This window comes from Lynx rufus, unplaced genomic scaffold (assembly GCF_022079265.1).
Source record: "Lynx rufus isolate CCGP_SWC_20201006 ecotype Redwood Valley unplaced genomic scaffold, mLynRuf1.p SCAF_15, whole genome shotgun sequence".
Classification (NCBI taxonomy): domain Eukaryota; kingdom Metazoa; phylum Chordata; class Mammalia; order Carnivora; family Felidae; genus Lynx; species Lynx rufus.
In genome coordinates this window covers 64,055,643-64,074,340 of record NW_025814829.1, presented here as the reverse complement: position 1 = coordinate 64,074,340, position 18,698 = coordinate 64,055,643, and the positions used below count along the sequence as shown (strand labels likewise).

The following is an 18,698-nucleotide window of genomic DNA, read 5'->3' as shown; positions in this document are numbered from 1 at the left end:
CCCACGTAGGGCTCTGTGCTGATAGCGCAGAGCCTGGAGCCTGCTTCGGATTCTGTGTCTTCCTCTCTCTCTGCAACCACCCCCCACCCCAGCTCGTACTCCGTCTCCCTCTATCAAAAGCAAATACACATCAAATAGAAATGAGAATAATTAGAATTCGCTTGCCAGAATGGAAAGTGTTTGGAACTCAGAAGTCCTAGCTCTATAACCTATAGCTCTTTGTTCTTGGAGAAGCCACTTCTCTTTGGCTCAAAATCTCCCTCTATAAAACAAGGGAAATTACTGCCTTATTTTATAAGGTTGATAAGAGGATTTAATGAGATATTATACCCAAAACATGGCCTCTCAGGCCATGGCCTCTTAGGTGATGCTCATTACTCTGGGAAGGGCAAGATGAGACCTTCCATGACTTCAGAAAAAGATGTTCCACAGGATTTAAACCGGTGGTCCAGGGGCACCTGGGTGGCTCAGTCCGTTGGGCATCCAACTCTTGATCTCAGCTTGGGTCTTGATCTCAGGCTCGTGAGTTCAAGCCCCATGTTGGACTCCACGCTGGGCTTGGAGCCTACTTAAAAAAAGGCAGGGGTACAGATCTGCTAACAAAGGAGAAAGAGAAGTCCGATCTCTTCCTGCAGCATCATTTGAACCTCTCTGACAGCTTAGAATGGTCCCAACTAACATCTTCTGGCAAAAAACAACAACAAACAAAAAAAAAAAAACCAAAAACAAGATCCTCAAAGGGTAACTCATGAGGAAAGTCTAGGCTAAGATATAGGTTCCACATAAGGTCTTTGAGTGTGGAGGGACAAGGGTGTACGGGGAAAGCCAGGAGGCCCAGCTGCCCCAACAGGGTGCTGGTGCTTTGGGATAGCTGCTGAGCATATGTGCATGTGCAGTGAACAAAGAAACTTTGTAGCTTTGAAATCTAAGTGTGGAACACCATGAAGACTGAAAACTGGATCAGCAAGGGAATCCTGGGAGTAAAGGTCAATCACGACCTGACTGCAGCACCAGTTTCAACAGCAATGCTGCAGCAACAGAATCAAAGGAAACTGTAGAATGATCAGGATGTCCTTTTTTCCCCTCCAAATGACTTGTGAAAGAGGACTGTCTCTTTGGTCTTAGGGTGCTCCTTAGGTTCTTGGAAAATTCAAGGGACAGAGTACAGGAGATAGCCCTCAAAGGAAAGTAGAAGGTCTTCTACAAAACTGAACATGTCAAGACCCAAGTTACTAGTTAGAAAACACAGATGTAACATTATTTGTGTCCCATGCAGAGGGGTTATACTTGAAATGAAATGGATAATGTTAGGATCCTGGAGGATAAAGGTCTCAAAAGTCCTGAGATAAAGAATCCTGCACCCGTTCCTACTTCCAACTAGTCTAGTCCTTTGCTTGATTTCTGGCTAATGTTGTGGACTAACCGACTGCCATTCCAAAACTGCCTGAACAAACTACGAAATCCCATCTGTTACATATGAAGTTAACAGTTAAATTATTTTAAACCTCAGTTTAGTAATAACTAGCATTTTAATACAAACACTTACAGATTAAAACCCTTAATATAAGCATATTCATCTGCAGCCCATCCATATACATCTTGAGGAAAGGGATCAATACCTTGCTGAAGAAGAAGCCTGACTACATTTGTTGAGTCATAATTTACAGCAAGCATGAAGGCTGTTCTAAAATAACAGAGATAACTTCACTCTTAGGAATTGAGAGTTATTTAAACAGCTAATTTGATATACTTTATCAGGGTAATATCTTGCCTATCTGTTCAGAATCGACCATTTACATGTTTCAGTGTTCATCTGTGTAAATGATCTCCAAGAGTAAAATGAAGGGACAAAAAGGAAGCTTCTTGTCCCACTTGGGTAATGTATTATAGACTTGCTAATTTAACGTCGTTTGATAAACAAGAAACTATGCTGGGTCACTTATCTGAATAGGTAAAGATTTAAAAAAAAATAATTCCCCACGTCTTCCTTAATCTGATACAGTGCACTTCAAAGCCATCTAGAGGTCAAGAAAGTATAAAAACTATCTGCAGGCTTAAAATGATAATATTTTAATGCGAATGCTAACAAAAGAGGCATAAATACAGTTAACGATGCTGATAAGCATATGGTAGGCACTAAATTAAATGCTATGTATATAAAATATTATTTACGCACAACCACCCTTGAAGGATATATTATTATCCTCCTTTTCATATCAGGAAACATATTTAGTGATGATACGTAACACTCCCAAGGTCACAACACCTAGCCAGTAGGAAAGCTATGAATCAACTTAGTCTTGGGTGAATCTAAAGCACATCTCTTCCTTCTTTATCACCCACCTATAACTTATCCTCATTAAAGGATAAGTCTATACAGTTAAAGTTATCTTTCATCTTTCTACTCCTACCAATTGAAAGTAAAATCAAAAGTACATATACTGGACATGAAAAAGGATAAAACCTGATGAGACTTGGTAATAGTAATTAATCATCACTTAGAGATCACCTAACGACATCAGTATTACTCAAAAAAAAAAAAAACAATTTAAAGAAAAGCGTCATCCAAAAGACACAACTCCTATTTATGTTTAATATGCATCTTTTTTTTTAACATTTATTTGCTTTTGAGAGACAGAGCTCAAGCAAGGAGAGGGAGAGAGAGCGGGATACACAGAATCCAAAGCAGCTCCAGGCTCCAAGCTGTCAGCACAGAGCCCGGCGTGGGGCTCGAACCCACGCACCATGACATCATGTCCACAGCCAAAGTCATAGACTTAACCAACTGAGACACCCAGGCACCCCAATATACATCTTTGAAGGAAAAATGTATATGAAGTAGAAATTCTTTCTTTTTTAAGTTTATTTACGATTTATTTTGAGAAAGAGAGAGAGAGCACACGAGAGTGTGTGCAAGGGGCAGAGACACAGAGAGAGAGAGAGAAAGAGAGAGAGACACAGAGAGAGAGACAAAGAGAGACAGAGAGAGAGAAGGAGATATTGAGAATCCGAAGCAGGCTCTGCACTGTCAGCACAGAACCTGATGTGGGGTTCAACCCATGAACTATGAGATGATCACCTGAGCCAAAGTCAGATGCTTAACCAGCTGAGCCACCCAAGTGCCTCTATGAAGTAGAAGTGTAAAAAATACCATAAAAGGGTTAAGAAGGCCAATATTGTGCCATTAAGTAAATTAAGAGCTGAGAGTCCACCCTTTGTAAAACTAAAATGAAATCCCTTTAGTTAACACAAAATCATGTGGCAGAAAAAAAAAACAAAAAACAAACAAACAAACAAAAAACATTGCAGGAGCAACTGGGTGACTCAGTTGGTTAAGCATCAGACTCTTGACCTCAGCTCGGGTCTTGATCTCAGAGTCATGAGTTCAGGCCCAGCGTTGGACTCCATGCCGAACATGGAACCTACTTAAAAATAAACACTGAAAATGACATGGGTCAACATCATCAACGAATATGAATTCTGCTATACCCTGTTCTTCATGTTGCCCAGTCAGAATAATTGCTTTCTACCTAACTGGTGATGTGTTAATATTTTTCACTATATAATTATAAATTAATCTTCTTCTTCTGAAGTTAATCTTCCTGACTTGAATAATTATTACCACTGTAGAACCATACTAAGGTTTAAAAGAAAACTACTGCACCTTTTTAATTTATCCTCTGCATGTATATTTGCTGCCTTTTCTACCAGAACTTCCACTATTTGCTGTTTGTTTTCATTTACAGCAACTAGAAGTGGTGTGATGTTATCCTGTAAAAGAGCAAAAACAATTTAGAATTTACAAAATTATACCTTTCCATACGGAATTTTAAAACATACAAAAGATCCTCTAAACTTAAACATATAATACAAAAAGTAAATAAAAAATGGCCTCTTCCTTCCCACCACGGTGCTTTCACCTGCTGCTGCTTCTCTTTAAAATAGCCCTCCTCCCCTGGGGCATCTGGGTGGCTCAGTTGGTTAAGTGACCAACTGCAGCTCAGGTCATGAGCTCAGGGTTTGTGAGTTCGATCCCTGCATTGTGCTCTATGCTGGCAGCGCACAGCCTGGAGCCTGTTCCAGATTCTCTCTCTCTCTCTCTCTCTCTCTCTCTCTCTCTCAAAAAGAAATACACATTAAAATTTGTTTTTAATAAAATAGCCCTTCTCCACCTTCTTCAACAGATTATATGAAGTCATTCTCCCAAACTCACTTCAAACACTCACTGGTTCCAAGATCGTTGCTTCTATCACAGTACTTATCATGGTATACTGTAGTTATTGTTCCCTATCTAAACCAAGTGCTTCTTGAGAGCAGGGGCTATTTCTTATCTCTGTATCTCCAAACTCCAAAACACAGCAGTATATGCTTTAAGTACTTTTACTGAATTAATAACCTAAATGATGATCTCTGGAGTAGTGTTTCTTAAATTATCTTCCAAAGAATACCTTCTTTGCCATAAGGTAAGTACTATGTCCCAATGGAAAGATTTCATGATCATCTATGTTTGAGAAATATTAGAAAACTGCATTATATGTCTGGCATTACAGAAATCCATGTAAATCTGCTCAGTCCCCATTTGACAATCCTTTTTGTGGCAAACATTCACATTTGAGGAATCAGAGTTTCAGGGATATAGTTTGGAGAGATTTCCGATAAAGATGAAGCTTTTCCCCAAGTTATACAAACTTGCTTGTCTTCTGTCAGTGGTATCAGGATCCACTGACATCCGAGATGTCAACATAAGGCATCGCTGCTCCAAATGGGTCACCAAGGAGATGGGCTCAGAACTCCAAGAGTTAAGCTTCAAATGAACTTTGATTACTTAATATTAAATAGCCCATGGGCTTTCTCCTATTATAAAATGCTAAATTTTTTTTAATTTTTTTAACGTTTTTATTTTTATTTTTGAGACAGAGAGAGACAGAGCATGAACGGGGGAGGGTCAGAGAGAGGGAGACACAGAATCTGAAACAGGCTCCAGGCTCCGAGCTGTCAGCACAGAGCCCGACGCGGGGCTCGAACTCACGAACCGTGAGATCATGACCTGAGCTGAAGTCGGCCGCTTAACCGACTGAGCCACCCAGGCGCCCCAAAAATGCTAAATTTTTATCTTAACCCTTAGGAAGCTCCATATGAAATTTTATTGTCAATTATAATAATCCTGGGACCCTAATACATATCTACTTCTAAAAAAATCTGTATTCTAGTTGTATTCCAGTTTCCACTGGAATAGCTACTTACTTTATATTTTAGGCAAAATATAAATTGGAAATAAAAATATAATGGCTTATCAATAAAAATTCAAACACTGATTTATACAGATCATTTTTAGCATAATGAAAGTGACTACATTATTTGCATTTTTAGGGAACAATGCTGAGGAGAAAGAGAATATTGTCTGCAATAGGCATAACCTATTCAACTGTAACCATGATTAATCTAATACGGTTTGCAAATATTCCAATAGGAATACGATTATTCAAATTTTGTTTCTTTTAATGTTTATTTATTTTTGACAGAGAGAGACAGAGCCTGAGCGGGCAAGGGGCAGAGAGAGAGGGAGACACAGAATCCGAAGCAGGCTACAGTCTCTGAGCTGTCAGCACAGAGCCCCACACGGGGCTCAAACTCACAGACAGCGAGATCATGACCTGAGCCGAAGTCGGACGCTCAACCGACTGAGCCACCCAGGCACCCCAGGAATACGATTATTCATAGTACACAGAAGGAAAAAGTGTCTTGTTTTCAAACTAACTTATGGGGCACCTGGGTGGCTCAGCCAGTTAAAAGGCCGACTTCGGTTCAGGTCATGATGTCATGGTTTGTGAGTTCAAGCCCTGCATTGGGCTCTATGCTGACAGCTCAGCCTGGAGCCTGCTTGGGATTCTGTGTCTCCCTTTCTCTCTGCCCCTCCCCCACTCATGCATGTGGTCTCTCTCCTTCAAAAATCAATAAACGTTAAAAAAATGAATACAATACAAAAACAACTTAGAAAGTCTAACTTGGAAAATTCAATCCTATTCCGAAGACATTAACATAAAATACAAAATATATATTATAAATTAATATGGATTGCCTTGAAAACCTTGAAATCTTTATCAAAATAGACCATAAAACAGAGGCGCCTGGGTAGCTCAGTCAGTTAAGCATCTGACTCTTGACTTTGGCTCCAGTCATGGTCTCATGATTCATGAGTTCAAACCCAGTGCCTCCGAGGGATTCTCTCTCTCTCTTTGTCAAAATTAACTTTAAAAAAAAATTACCAAGGTTTCTTTGTGTCCAAAAGAGATCTGATTAGCGCAGTCTAAAATATATATATATATATACACATATATATACATATATATGTATATATATGTATATATGTGTGTGTATAAATATATGTGTGTGTGTGTTTGTGTGTGTGTGTGTGTATACACACACACACACACATATATATATATATATATATATATATATATATATATATATATCATAAAACAGTAATTGTAAACGCAATGCTTATGGAGGCAAAGTAGGTGACTCGAGTAAGTGAAGAACCTAAGTGGGGACAGTAGCAAACTGGAGACACCCATACCTCATATAAAAAGGTCAGCCGCTGGAATGCATACCAAACAGTAATATGGGCTCAAAGTACCAGGTATGATTCTATAAGAAAAGTCTGAAATCCAGATTTCTGCATGAGTGTCATAATTTTAAATGTTGACTCAATGTATGGAGGAAACGAAACACATCCAGGGGCCAAATTTAGTCAATAGCCCACGGGTATTTTGGTTGTGCATAAAGCATATATTTGTATGTAAATCTTTCCTGAAGTATCAGTATCACGTTTTACCAAAAACTTAGGCCCCAACATGTAATAAAAAGTGCTATTAAGACTCATAAGAGGGGAGCCTGGGTGGCTTAGTCAGTTGAGCATCTGATGCTTGACTTCAGCTCAGGTCATGATCCCAGAGTTGTGGGACTGAGTCCTGCATCAAGCTTGGCACTGAGCTTGGAGCCTGCTTGAGGTTCTCCCTCTCTCCCTCTGCCCTTCTCCCCCACTCACACTCTCTCTGTCTAAAAGAATCACAACAAAAAGACTCGTAACACCCACCTTAAGAATTTTTCCAACGCTTATTAAAACTGCAATCTATCTGTGTTTAATTCTCCCAGACTGTTAATCAAATAGACAAATTAGTTCACAACTATGCTGAAACTAAATTATGAAAACAATTCCCAACTGTATTGTCACTAACTGCATTTCCATGTTTAAAACTACCATTTGGATTATGCCAGGGCTATATGAATTTAACAGACATCATAAGACAGTTGGTCACATAGCTTCAACTAATAAAGAAGTTTCAAGATTTTCTCCTATTGCAATCAGGAAAACACTGCTTGTAATAACCAAATGGCTATGAATATGAGAGAGAGAGAGAGAGAAAGAGAGAGAGAGAGCAAGCGTGAGCGAGTGGGGGAGGGGCAGGGAGAGAGACTCTCATGTGTCTCTGCACCATCAGTGCAGAGCCCAATGTGGGGCTCGAACTCACAAACCATGAGATCACAACCTGAGTGGAAGTCGGACGCTTAATCAACTGAAAAACCTGGGTACCCCTCCATTCAGTAGTTAGCTTCTTTTAATTTTTTTTTAAATGTCCACTTTTTGTGGAAGAGAGAGAAAGAGCATGAGCAGGGGAGGGGCAAAAAGAGAGGGAGACTACAGAATATGAAGCAGGCTCCAGGCTCTGTCTAAGCTGTCAGCACAGAGCCCAACACGGGGCTAGAACTTGTGAACTGTGAGATGATGACCTGAGCCTGAAGTCAGACGCTTAACCGACTGAGCCACCCACACACCCCAGTAGTTCTTAACCAAGAGTTGTAGCACAGTCTCAAAAAAAATATTTCTAAATATCCATGTCTATGTATACATGTTACTAGATTTACTCAAACTCTTCAGGAGAGAGTTTAGGCTTGTTAAAAAAAAATTGAAACTTCCCCAGGGCACGGGGATTCACCACCACAATTCTAGCTGAGAGTGGTGCAGCAGACAATCACATCAGTCTCATCTATGTGGCCAACTCCCTCTATCATTTGAAGATTTAGCCAAAAGAATGACTTATCAAAACTGCATTTAATTTCCCTGAGCAGAGGTAGAACAGGGACTAAATGTAAAGTCAAAATGCAACTTGATTGCATTACTTTTAAACTTCTTACTTCCCATCAAGATATTCTAGATTTCAGAGCAGAGTTTAGACTCTTACCTAAGTGGCTGTTTCTGCCAGAATAGGATTATATGACAGTTAATTATTTGTTCTTTCTTCTCATTGCCCACGTAATCAACCACCTGTTCACTGCCAATCTGATTTCTTCTGAGTCCTCCTACACTTGGTCTCTAGGCAGGTTTGCAACTCACTGTTTCCCTAAGTAACAATTATTCCCCTCAAAAATTGAAGACTCCTTGACTAAACATATAAACTGAAGGGGAAAAAAACAATAAAACAAACAGCCTCTTCTTGTTATTTTATCTCACTTGCCAAATTTCCAAATTGGCCTACTTAGTTCTGACTGCTCCCTCCTTTCCCCTTTTTTCTCTTAAGCCTTGGCCAATAAAAGATAAATCCCATTTTTATAAATCACTTTTTTTATCAAATAGGAACTTGTCAACAGCAGCGATGTTTTTTATTGTAAAATGCATTTGTTTTCTTTGAGGTTTAAGACAAAGCCTAGGGCAAATTTTGCTTTCCTGTGTTGTTTTTCACTAAAAAAAAAAATTGGATGGGAAAAATATTTGAAAACAAAATAAGTTTTACCTTTAACAAATATATTGTTTTCATAAATATTTGCCATAAATACATAAAACAAAGCAGTATTCTCTGTTTCTTTAGAAGTATCCTCATTTAAAATGAAATCTTAGGGGTGCCTAGGTGGCTCAGTTGGTAGAGCATCCAACTTCGGCTCAGGTCTTAATCTCATGGCTCATGAGTTCATGCCCTGCATTGGGCTCTGTGCTGACAGCTGGGAGCCTGGAGCCTGCTTCAGATTCTGTGTCTCCCTCTCTCTGCCCTTCTCCCCCTCTTGTTCTGTCTCTGTCTCTCTCTCTCTCTGTCTCTCTCTCTCTCTCAAAAATAAATAAAATATAAGAAGAAAGGAAGGAAGGAAGGAAGAAGAAATCTTAGATAAATAAGTTATTGCCAAATATTTTCATTCAGGGAATCCTTGAACTTCCATATACATAAAATTGACCCTGCCCGTGTCAACCAAGGGTGTTCCTCTAGGGGCTTCAGCAGTGAAAGGTAATGCATGTCAAAGAAAAGGAAGGTGGGCCAGCAAGTGTGGCCATCATCTACTCCCCATGTACAGCTACAACCCTGCTGAGGAGCTACACAAGGTTGAGCAGGAGCTACTGTCTGAAGTGGGACACCCCAACATGGTACATGGCTGGCCGAGTGGCTACCAACACAAGTAGATGCCTTTGCTGGATGTCAAGACATGACCTGACCCCAATGCCCTCATCTTCAGAGCACCGGGGCCTGCAGTGCCCAGCACCTACAACCTGCTGCTTTCTCCTCCCGCTTGCACACATCCAAGCTCTCCCTGCTGGGTCTGGGTCTCCATTCCTCCTCCCACCTATCCCCAGCAGCACCCCTTGCCTAAGCCCCTGCATAGCACCCAGCCTCCATCATCACCTCACTCCCCTCTAGACCTCTAGTCCTTTATAGGCTCTGAGACTACCATCCACTTGTAGGCACTAATGGAAACATTTTCTTTCCGGGGTGGAAGGGTGGCTGGGAGATACAACTTTGCCCTTTCTGTGGGCACTACCTTTTTCTAGCCCTCCCTGACTTGGCATTGGAGTTACTTCCATGATGACAGGGCCTGATGTATAGAATTCAGTGAGTGAGTGTGTGTGTGTGTGTGTGTGTGTGTGTGTGTGTGTGTGAAATAAAACATTTTGAGGCTAAAATATTCATGTATATATATATATATATAAAATTTCAAATAATGTATAAATTAGTTCTTTACCTTATTTCTTGCTTCAGTATTCGCATTGTATAGCAGCAGCTTCTCTATTATGGATATACTATCACCAAAGGCCGCATAGTGGAGAGCAGTGTTGCCACTCACATCCCTAATATTTGGATCGGCACCATTTTCCAATAGTATGTTTACACATTTCTCTTCCTGGCACTGTACGGCCTGTCAGTGATATGCCAAGAAACAGAGTGTAAATTCTGAGAATTTAAAGTAAGCATGCCACAGGTTTCACCAATTCGTTTTGTTTCAAGGCAATAATTTCATTTTCATTCTAAGTAATGACATCAAATCCATCTCAGGCAGACATAGCTGGTACTACATACCTTCATGAGAGCTGTCCTGTTTTCATGATCACAGAGGTTAAGATGACATTTCCTCTCTACTAGGAGGGTCACCACTTCTGGATGACCATTGGCACAGGCCAAATGGAGAGCAGTCCTAAAAAAGTGAGAGGACTTTTTAGGAAATGATAGTGCACTCTCTCAAAACTTGCAGTTAATTCAGGAAATTGTAAACATTAAGTAGCATGTTATTCCTATGCCTCCAAAACAAAGATTCAGTTTTCCTCTGGAGAAAGTACAATATTTAGTAGTGATTACTCATCACACTAATAAAAGAGCAGCCTGTTTGAAGAGAAAGAGCATGACCTCGGGATTCAGCTCCACTTGGGTTTGAATCCTAGTTTAACTCTGTCACTCACTAGTTATTGCTTAGACTTATCCTCAATGTCCTCAACAAAAGGGGATAAAAATAGTAGTTGTCTCGTGTCACCTGGCTAGCTCAGTCTGAAGAGCATGTAACTTTTGATCTCAGGGTCGTGAGTTTGAAGCCCCACAGTAGGTGTAGAGATTGGTAAAAAAAGGTAATAATAAAATAAAATGCCATGAAATGAAATAAAATAAAATAAAATACTGAGTAGTTATCTCACAAGACCTCGTTGTGATGCTTAAATGAGGATCTATGCAAGTATTTAGAACACTTCCTAGCACAAATAACATCTCAATAGTTGTTGGATAATATAATTTTTACAATTACTACTGCTTTACATAGACAACACTTCAATTAGCTACCTTGATACAATTACACCTACTTTGCAGATATGTTTTAAGGATTAGCAAGAATACTGCATTTCAATGATTCTAAGATGCTTATTTTGTCACATTTTAATACCTCTGACATTGGAATGCAATTTATAACTCAAAATGTCTTACAACTGTAAATGGCAGGACTTTATTTTTTTTTTTTTTTTTTATGAAGTTTATTGACAAATTGGTTTCCATACAACACCCAGTGCTCATCCCAAAAGGTGCCCTCCTCAATACCCATCACCCACCCGCCCCTCCCTCCCACCCCCCATCAACCCTCAGTTTGTTCTCAGTTTTTAACAGTCTCTTATGCTTTGGCTCTCTCCCACTCTAACGTCTTTTTTTTTCCTCCCTTCCCCTCCCCCATGGGTTCCTGTTGAGTTTCTCAGGATCCACATAAGAGTGAAACCATATGGTATCTGTCTTTCTCTGTATGGCTTATTTCACTTAGCATCACACTCTCCAGTTCCATCCACGTTGCTACAAAAGGCCATATTTCATTTTTTCTCATTGCCACGTAGTATTCCATTGTGTATATAAACCACAATTTCTTTATCCATTCATCAGTTGATGGACACTTAGGCTCTTTCCATAATTTGGCTATTGTTGAGAGTGCTGCTATGAACATTGGGGTACAAGTGCCCCTATGCATCCGTACTCCTGTATCCCTTGGGTAGATTCCTAGCAGTGCTATTGCTGGGTCATAGGGTAGGTCTATTTTTAATTTTCTGAGGAACCTCCACACTGTTTTCCAGAGCGGCTGCATAACCAGCGAAGAAATTGAATCGGTTATCAAAAATCTCCCAACAAATAAGAGTCCAGGACCAGATGGCTTCCCAGGGGAGTTCTACCAGACGTTTAAAGCAGAGATAATACCTATCCTTCTCAAGCTATTCCAAGAAATAGAAAGGGAAGGAAAACTTCCAGACTCATTCTATGAAGCCAGTATTACTTTGATTCCTAAACCAGACAGAGACCCAGTAAAAAAAGAGAACTACAGGCCAATATCCCTGATGAATATGGATGCCAAAATTCTCAATAAGATACTAGCAAATCGAATTCAACAGCATATAAAAAGAATTATTCACCATGATCAAGTGGGATTCATTCCTGGGATGCAGGGCTGGTTCAACATTCGCAAATCAATCAACGTGATACATCACATTAACAAAAAAAAAGAGAAGAACCATATGATCCTGTCAATCGATGCAGAAAAGGCCTTTGATAAAATCCAGCACCCTTTCTTAATAAAAACCCTTGAGAAAGTCGGGATAGAAGGAACATACTTAAAGATCATAAAAGCCATTTATGAAAAGCCCACAGCTAACATCATCCTCAACGGGGAAAAACTGAGAGCTTTTTCCCTGAGATCAGGAACACGACAGGGATGCCCACTCTCACCGTTGTTATTTAACTTAGTGCTGGAAGTTCTAGCATCAGCAATCAGACAACAAAAGGAAATCAAAGGCATCAAAATTGGCAAAGATGAAGTCAAGCTTTCGCTTTTTGCAGATGACATGATATTATACATGGAAAATCCGATAGACTCCACCAAAAGTCTGCTAGAACTGATACATGAATTCAGCAAAGTTGCAGGATACAAAATCAATGTACAAAAATCAGTTGCATTCTTATACACTAACAATGAAGCAACAGAAAGACAAATAAAGAAACTGATCCCATTCACAATTGCACCAAAAAGCATAAAATACCTAGGAATAAATCTAACCAAAGATATAAAGGATCTGTATGCTGAAAACTATAGAAAGCTTATGAAGGTAATTGAAGAAGATTTAAAGAAATGGAAAGACATTCCCTGCTCATGGATTGGAAAAATAAATATTGTCAAAATGTCAATACTACCCAAAGCTATCTACACATTCAATGCAATCCCAATCAAAATTGCACCAGCATTCTTCTCGAAACTAGAACAGGCAGGACTTTAAAAAAATAATTGGTATACCAAATAGTGGGACACCATAGAATCTTGGTGCCTTCCATTATGTGAAATGATGGTATATACAATAGGTCTATTGCAGTTCTAGTCATATGATTGGCACTTAAAGAAATTTTAGTTCTGAAAAGCATTATAGGAAAAGAGGACTAAATTAAAAAAAGGAAAACATTTTTAAGAACTTCTTACTTTGCTTCTCAAGAAAGTTTAAGCCACAGGAAACTCAGGATTCCAATGACTAGGAACAGTTCATTTTATTAAATATTGAGGTCTATCTACAGACTGTACGAAAATCAAGTATTTCCAGCGATCGATATTAGTAGTTACTACTCTCATAAATTTCAGAAGGTCAGGTAAAGCTTATCTTTTACAATTTCCTATCTTCAGAAACTTTGAAAGGAAGGAGGAAAACTTCCCATTGAGATTAAGTCCTAATACTTCAATGTAAAATTTCTCATCTTAGGGGTGCCTTGCCGGCTCAGTCAGTAGAGCATAGGACCTTGATCTCAGGGTTGTAAATTTGAGCCCCCGATGGGTATAGAGATTACTTAAAAATAAAATCTGGCGCAGAGCCTGCTTTAGATGCTCTGTCCCTCCTCTCCCTTTCCCCCTCCCCCTGCTCATGCTTTCACCCTCAACAATAAATAACACTTAAAACATAAAGTAAACAAGATAAAAGCTGGGGCACCTGGGTGGCTCAGTCTGTTAAGCGTGCAGCTCTTGATCTGGGCTCAAGTCATGATCTCATGTTCACTGGCTCAAGCCCCGTGCTGGGACTCTTTGAAAAGTGTATTGGAAAAGTTCCTGCTTTCAGCACGGGGCCTGCTTGGGATTCTCTCTCTGTCCTTCCATTCCCCCCACCCCCACCCCACCCCATCCCTCTCAAAAATAAATAAATAAACTTAAAAAATAATATCTTTAGAAAATAAATAAATAAAATTCCTCATCTTGCTCATACTGTGCAAAATAAAGTCTTTGAGAACAAAAGAATCTTGGGTAGAGTATGTCCGCTATATAATATATGTGCAGGTTCTAGGTGATAAATAAACAGATGGAAAGAGTGGATAAATACATTTGGAGAGTTCAATATTTTTAAAGAAAAGGTATATAAAGGAAAGCATACTTCTGAAACAGTAAATAATCCCTTATATTTGCTAGGTCTTATTTTTTTCATAAGCACACAACTAATATATTTTATTTTCATGATTAATATAAATCATTTACCTATTACACGTAATAAAGCTACCTATAACAGAAAACTTATGTATATGCTTAATATATGCATAATAAAATCTACAAGTGCAAATAAAAATATTCCCTTTACTTCTGAAGAGGCCAAAAGCTGTCCAAATGTGCCAATCCTCAAAAAACATTTTAATTAACTCACTTTTCTTTTTTTTTTCAACGTTTATTTATTTTTGGGACAGAGAGAGACAGAGCATGAACGGGGGAGGGGCAGAGAGAGAGGGAGACACAGAATCGGAAACAGGCTCCAGGCTCTGATCCATCAGCCCAGAGCCTGACGCGGGGCTTGAACTCACGGACCGCGAGATCGTGACCTGGCTGAAGTCGGACGCTTAACCGACTGCGCCACCCAGGCGCCCCAATTAACTCACTTTTCTTATTTTACATCCAAAAATATTTTTTAACACAAAGTGAGAAATTATTTTTATGTATATAAGATCAATATTCTTGCTCTTCTCCAGGATCACTTCAACGACAATAAACCCTTTCTGTTGATAATAAACTTTTAATAGGACCTTTATACACCTTTTCCTGTAGAAAGCACAGATTTTCTTTGAAGGCAAAGAAAAATGCATGTAAATACAAAGGCTCAGAAATAACAAATGTCGTCACATTTTGTGCATTTTTGGGCTTAACATAAAACTGTAGTCTGCTTGTGTGTACCTATGATCACACTGATTTTTGTTCTCACTTAATGATCCACTAAAGCACAGCTCTGCATCTCTGTGTATATCTATTATCTATGCCACTTTCAATGATCACATATCCATCTTAGGGATGTAATGACATTTACTTATAAAAGCCATTATACGAGTTCTTCTTAATACATTGCTATTTTAAATAGTGCTGAGAAAAGCAAAATGTATGTCATTTATCTCTAGTGATTTCCTAAAGATATTTTAGTACAAATAAAATTGATGGGTAAAAGGAATACCTATTTTTTAAATGTGGTACTTACACCAAATTGTCTATTGGAAAGTCGAAAACAAACTTTAAGCGGCAGTATAAGCACCATCACTCTATTTTCACAAAGGTTGTAGATGGAAAATTGTATTTCAGTCCCTTTTTCACTTAAATTTCTTTTTTCCCAGGGACACTATATTTCCCTATGTCCACTGGTCCCTTGTAGATATGCAAAGAAATACTTTGCACGATTTCAAATTACAGGTTTTTGTTCGTTTTGATTTCAAAGACTTCCCTGTAAAACGAAGATAGATTCTGTTGTCTGATACAAATATGTTGTAAATATTTGCAAGTGCATTGTCTTTTATTTTAATAATATTATTTTCTGATAGAGGCTTTTAGTTTTTTATGTTGCTAAATCAATCTCCAGAATTCTTGATTTAAAAAAATATTTTTTAATATTTATTTATTTTTCGGAGACAGAGACACAGCGTGCAAGCAAGGGAGGGGCAGAGAGAGAGGGAGACACAGAATCTGAGCTGTCAGCACAGAGCCTGAAGCGGGGCTCGAACCCACAAAGCACGGATCATGACCTGGGCCAAAGTCAGATCGCTTAACCAACTGAGCCACCCAGGGGCCCCAATTTTTTTTTTGAGAGAGAGAAATAGAGAAAGAGAGAGAGAGAGAGAGAGAGAGAGAGAGAGAGAGAGAGAGAGGCGCAACACAGAATCCCAAGCATGTTCCACATTGACAGCAGGGAGCCCATCAAAGGGCTTGAACCCACGAACACCTGAGATTATGACTTGAGCCGAAATCAAGAGTCAGAGGCTTAACTGAGCCACCCAGTCACCCCCCAAAAGTCTTGCTTTTCAAGTCATTCTTAGGATGGGTAAATAGGCATTTGTGGGATTTTTTTCTGTTACTTTTCTTATTTTGCATATTACAATTTTTAAATTGATATCCCATCTGGAACTTATTTTAGGGAGATAAAATGCTAACAAGTTTTCTCCAAATCGGCTGTTTCTCCACTACTTATGAATAATTCACCTTCTCCTACTAATATGAAATGTCACCAGTATCAAATTCAAAAGTCTTATGTATATTTGAGCGTTGGTCATGTTCTACTCTGCACCACTCCTTTATCTGTCTTTTCAGCTGTGTGTAAATGAATAATTTGTGGAAATTTCAGGTACATTTTGATATCTGGAAGGGCAAATCTACTTCCTATATAAAAACATAAGTTCTTAGGTTAATTCCAGTTCATTAGCATACAGTGTTCTATCAGTTTCAGATGTACAAGATAGTGAGTCCAAAAATTTCCTTAATGACATCACAAGAAGAGCATGTGTAGCTCAAAATTCTTAAAACCAGGATGCTTTCATTTGCTTTACCTAACACTGACAAATACAGGAAGGGTACACATTTTGAGAAAAAGGAGTCCTCCTATTCAGAGCCATCTTCCACTTCAAAATGTCCTTCCAAGGTCCCTCAGGAAATAGCACACACACCTAAGTGTACACAGACATAAACTGGATACTGGATTTTGTCCCAAGAATTTCTAGCCCAGAAGTTGATTACAGGAATTGTTTCTCCCATTATGCACTTTTCTATGACGTTATGGTATGAAAATGAGTCCATTAAAAACAACATGTTGTCGACACTTAATTTCGTGTGTATTACTATTGAAATTTGGGTAAATCACGTCAAACTTGAGAGTCAAGTGGTCTATTCAGGAATTAACGAGTACGTGCCAGGGCAGCTGAAGACTTTGTATTTGCCGCTCACGCTGTCGGCCTGGTGCTAGACCACGTAGGGTTCCCACGACCGAGGGGCAGTGGGACCTCAGGAGGGAAGAGAACCCAGCCCCCCGAGGGAGGGCTCGGATGCACAGGTAGAGCTAGGCCAGGTGTGCTCTTCTCCCAGGTCCGTCCCACCTCCTCCCTGCCAGCCTCCAAGCCCCTATTACCTGTTCATCTTGTCTCTATCATCCACGCCATTTTCCGCGAAGAACAGAATCTGCTGCACTTGCGCTGCGTTGCCCACGCAGGCAGCCTTGTGGATCTTTCTGAGATCTCTGTCTTGGACATGGTAACCCAGCAGCAAGTTGTCAGTTGTACTGTTCTTCTGCCCAACGCCCCTGCCCTGCCTCTGCAAGCCAGAAGCGGAGCCCAAGGGCGACATGCCCTTCTCCCTCCCGAACCGCCAAACCCTCTTCATTGCGAAGCCTGCGGGCTCCACAGAGACTTCACCCCGCCCTCCCTTTCCACTGCCTCCCGAGCCCAACACTAGCGCCGGAGACAGGCCAAACCCGCCTGGCCACAACACCCCAGCAGTGAGGATCCGCGTTTGGGGAGCTGCCACTTCTCAGTAACCGGCAACAAGGGATCCCGCCAAACACAAACGCGCTTGCGCACTTCAGAAGAGGCAACCAGTGCGCATGCGCACAGAGGCCTAACTGTCAACGGTACCCACAGCTCCGACGCGCCCCTCGCCAGGCCCAGCGCGGGGCAGCGAACAGAGGGGAGGGGGCTCCGGTGGGGGGTGGGGCGGGGTCCAAAGCCACGGAACCTAGCGGGAGCCGGCACCTCTGCTCGCCACGCTCGGGACTCGCCTCGGCACCCTTCTCGCCCCACGCGCGCCTCCCGAGGGGCCCCTCCCCCGCGCCGCGGCCCAGGGTGCAGCCAGGCGGCCCTGCCTGGACCGCGGGAAGGGGTGGAGGTGGGGGCGTGAGGAGGGGATAGGGGCCGGGCCCGGGGCCGCGACGCGGGCGAAGCCTGGAGCCCGCTGCAGCCGCCACCGGATCCCGGGATGGGACAAGAGACTGCGGCGGAAGCCAGCATCTCCCAGCCTGGGGCTCCGGGGGCCGCGGAGCCAAAGCCGCCGCCGCCGCCACCGCCGCCGCCGCCGCTGTTGCCTCTCTCTGCTGCTGAGACCAGGCTGGAGATGGGTGAGTTGACACTGGCGTCCCGGGGGACCCGCGCCACAGTCCCTCCATCCACGCACTCCTAGCCCTCCGCCTTGAACTCCGCGCTGCCGGCACAATCCCCCCCCCTCACGCCTTCAGGGCTCCCACAGCCCCCTCCCTCCCTGAGCATGACCCTAGGGGCGGGAGCGGGAACCCCGGGCCCGGGGGTTGGGGGCTTCGAGACAGGGAGGTGGGGGCCGGATGCCAGGGAGACTATTGGGCTCCCACTCCCGCGCCCAGGCCCAGCTGGGCACTGTGAACGGAAGGGAGGGGGCTCCGGTGGGGGGTGGGGCGGGGTCCGGAGCTGCCAAGCCAGGCTGGAGCCGGCACCTCTGCTCCCCACATTCTGGCCTGCCTTTGGCACCCCTCTCGCCCCACACGCCCCTCCCGGGGGGCCCCTTCCCCGCGCCGCGTCCCAGGGTGCAGCCTGGCCGCAGTGCCTGCACCGCGGGAAGGGGTGGAGGTGGGGCCAGGACGCGGGGCTATGGGCCGGGCGCGGGGCCGCGAGGCCCGCGATGCCGGGCTC

General features: G+C 41.8%; 1 protein-coding gene across 1 annotated transcript in view; it reads right to left on the bottom strand.

Moving 5' to 3' along the window:
• LOC124509895 (ankyrin repeat domain-containing protein 26-like) overlaps window positions 1-17,424 on the bottom strand; it is a 238,257-nt gene extending 220,833 nt beyond the window's left edge. Inside the window, 4 exon segments of the mRNA XM_047076483.1 lie at window positions 3,665-3,771; window positions 10,009-10,182; window positions 10,344-10,458; window positions 17,174-17,424. Coding sequence (XP_046932439.1) covers window positions 3,665-3,771; window positions 10,009-10,182; window positions 10,344-10,458; window positions 17,174-17,424 — 647 coding nt within the window.
• Window positions 17,425-18,698: the final 1,274 nt, after the last annotated feature.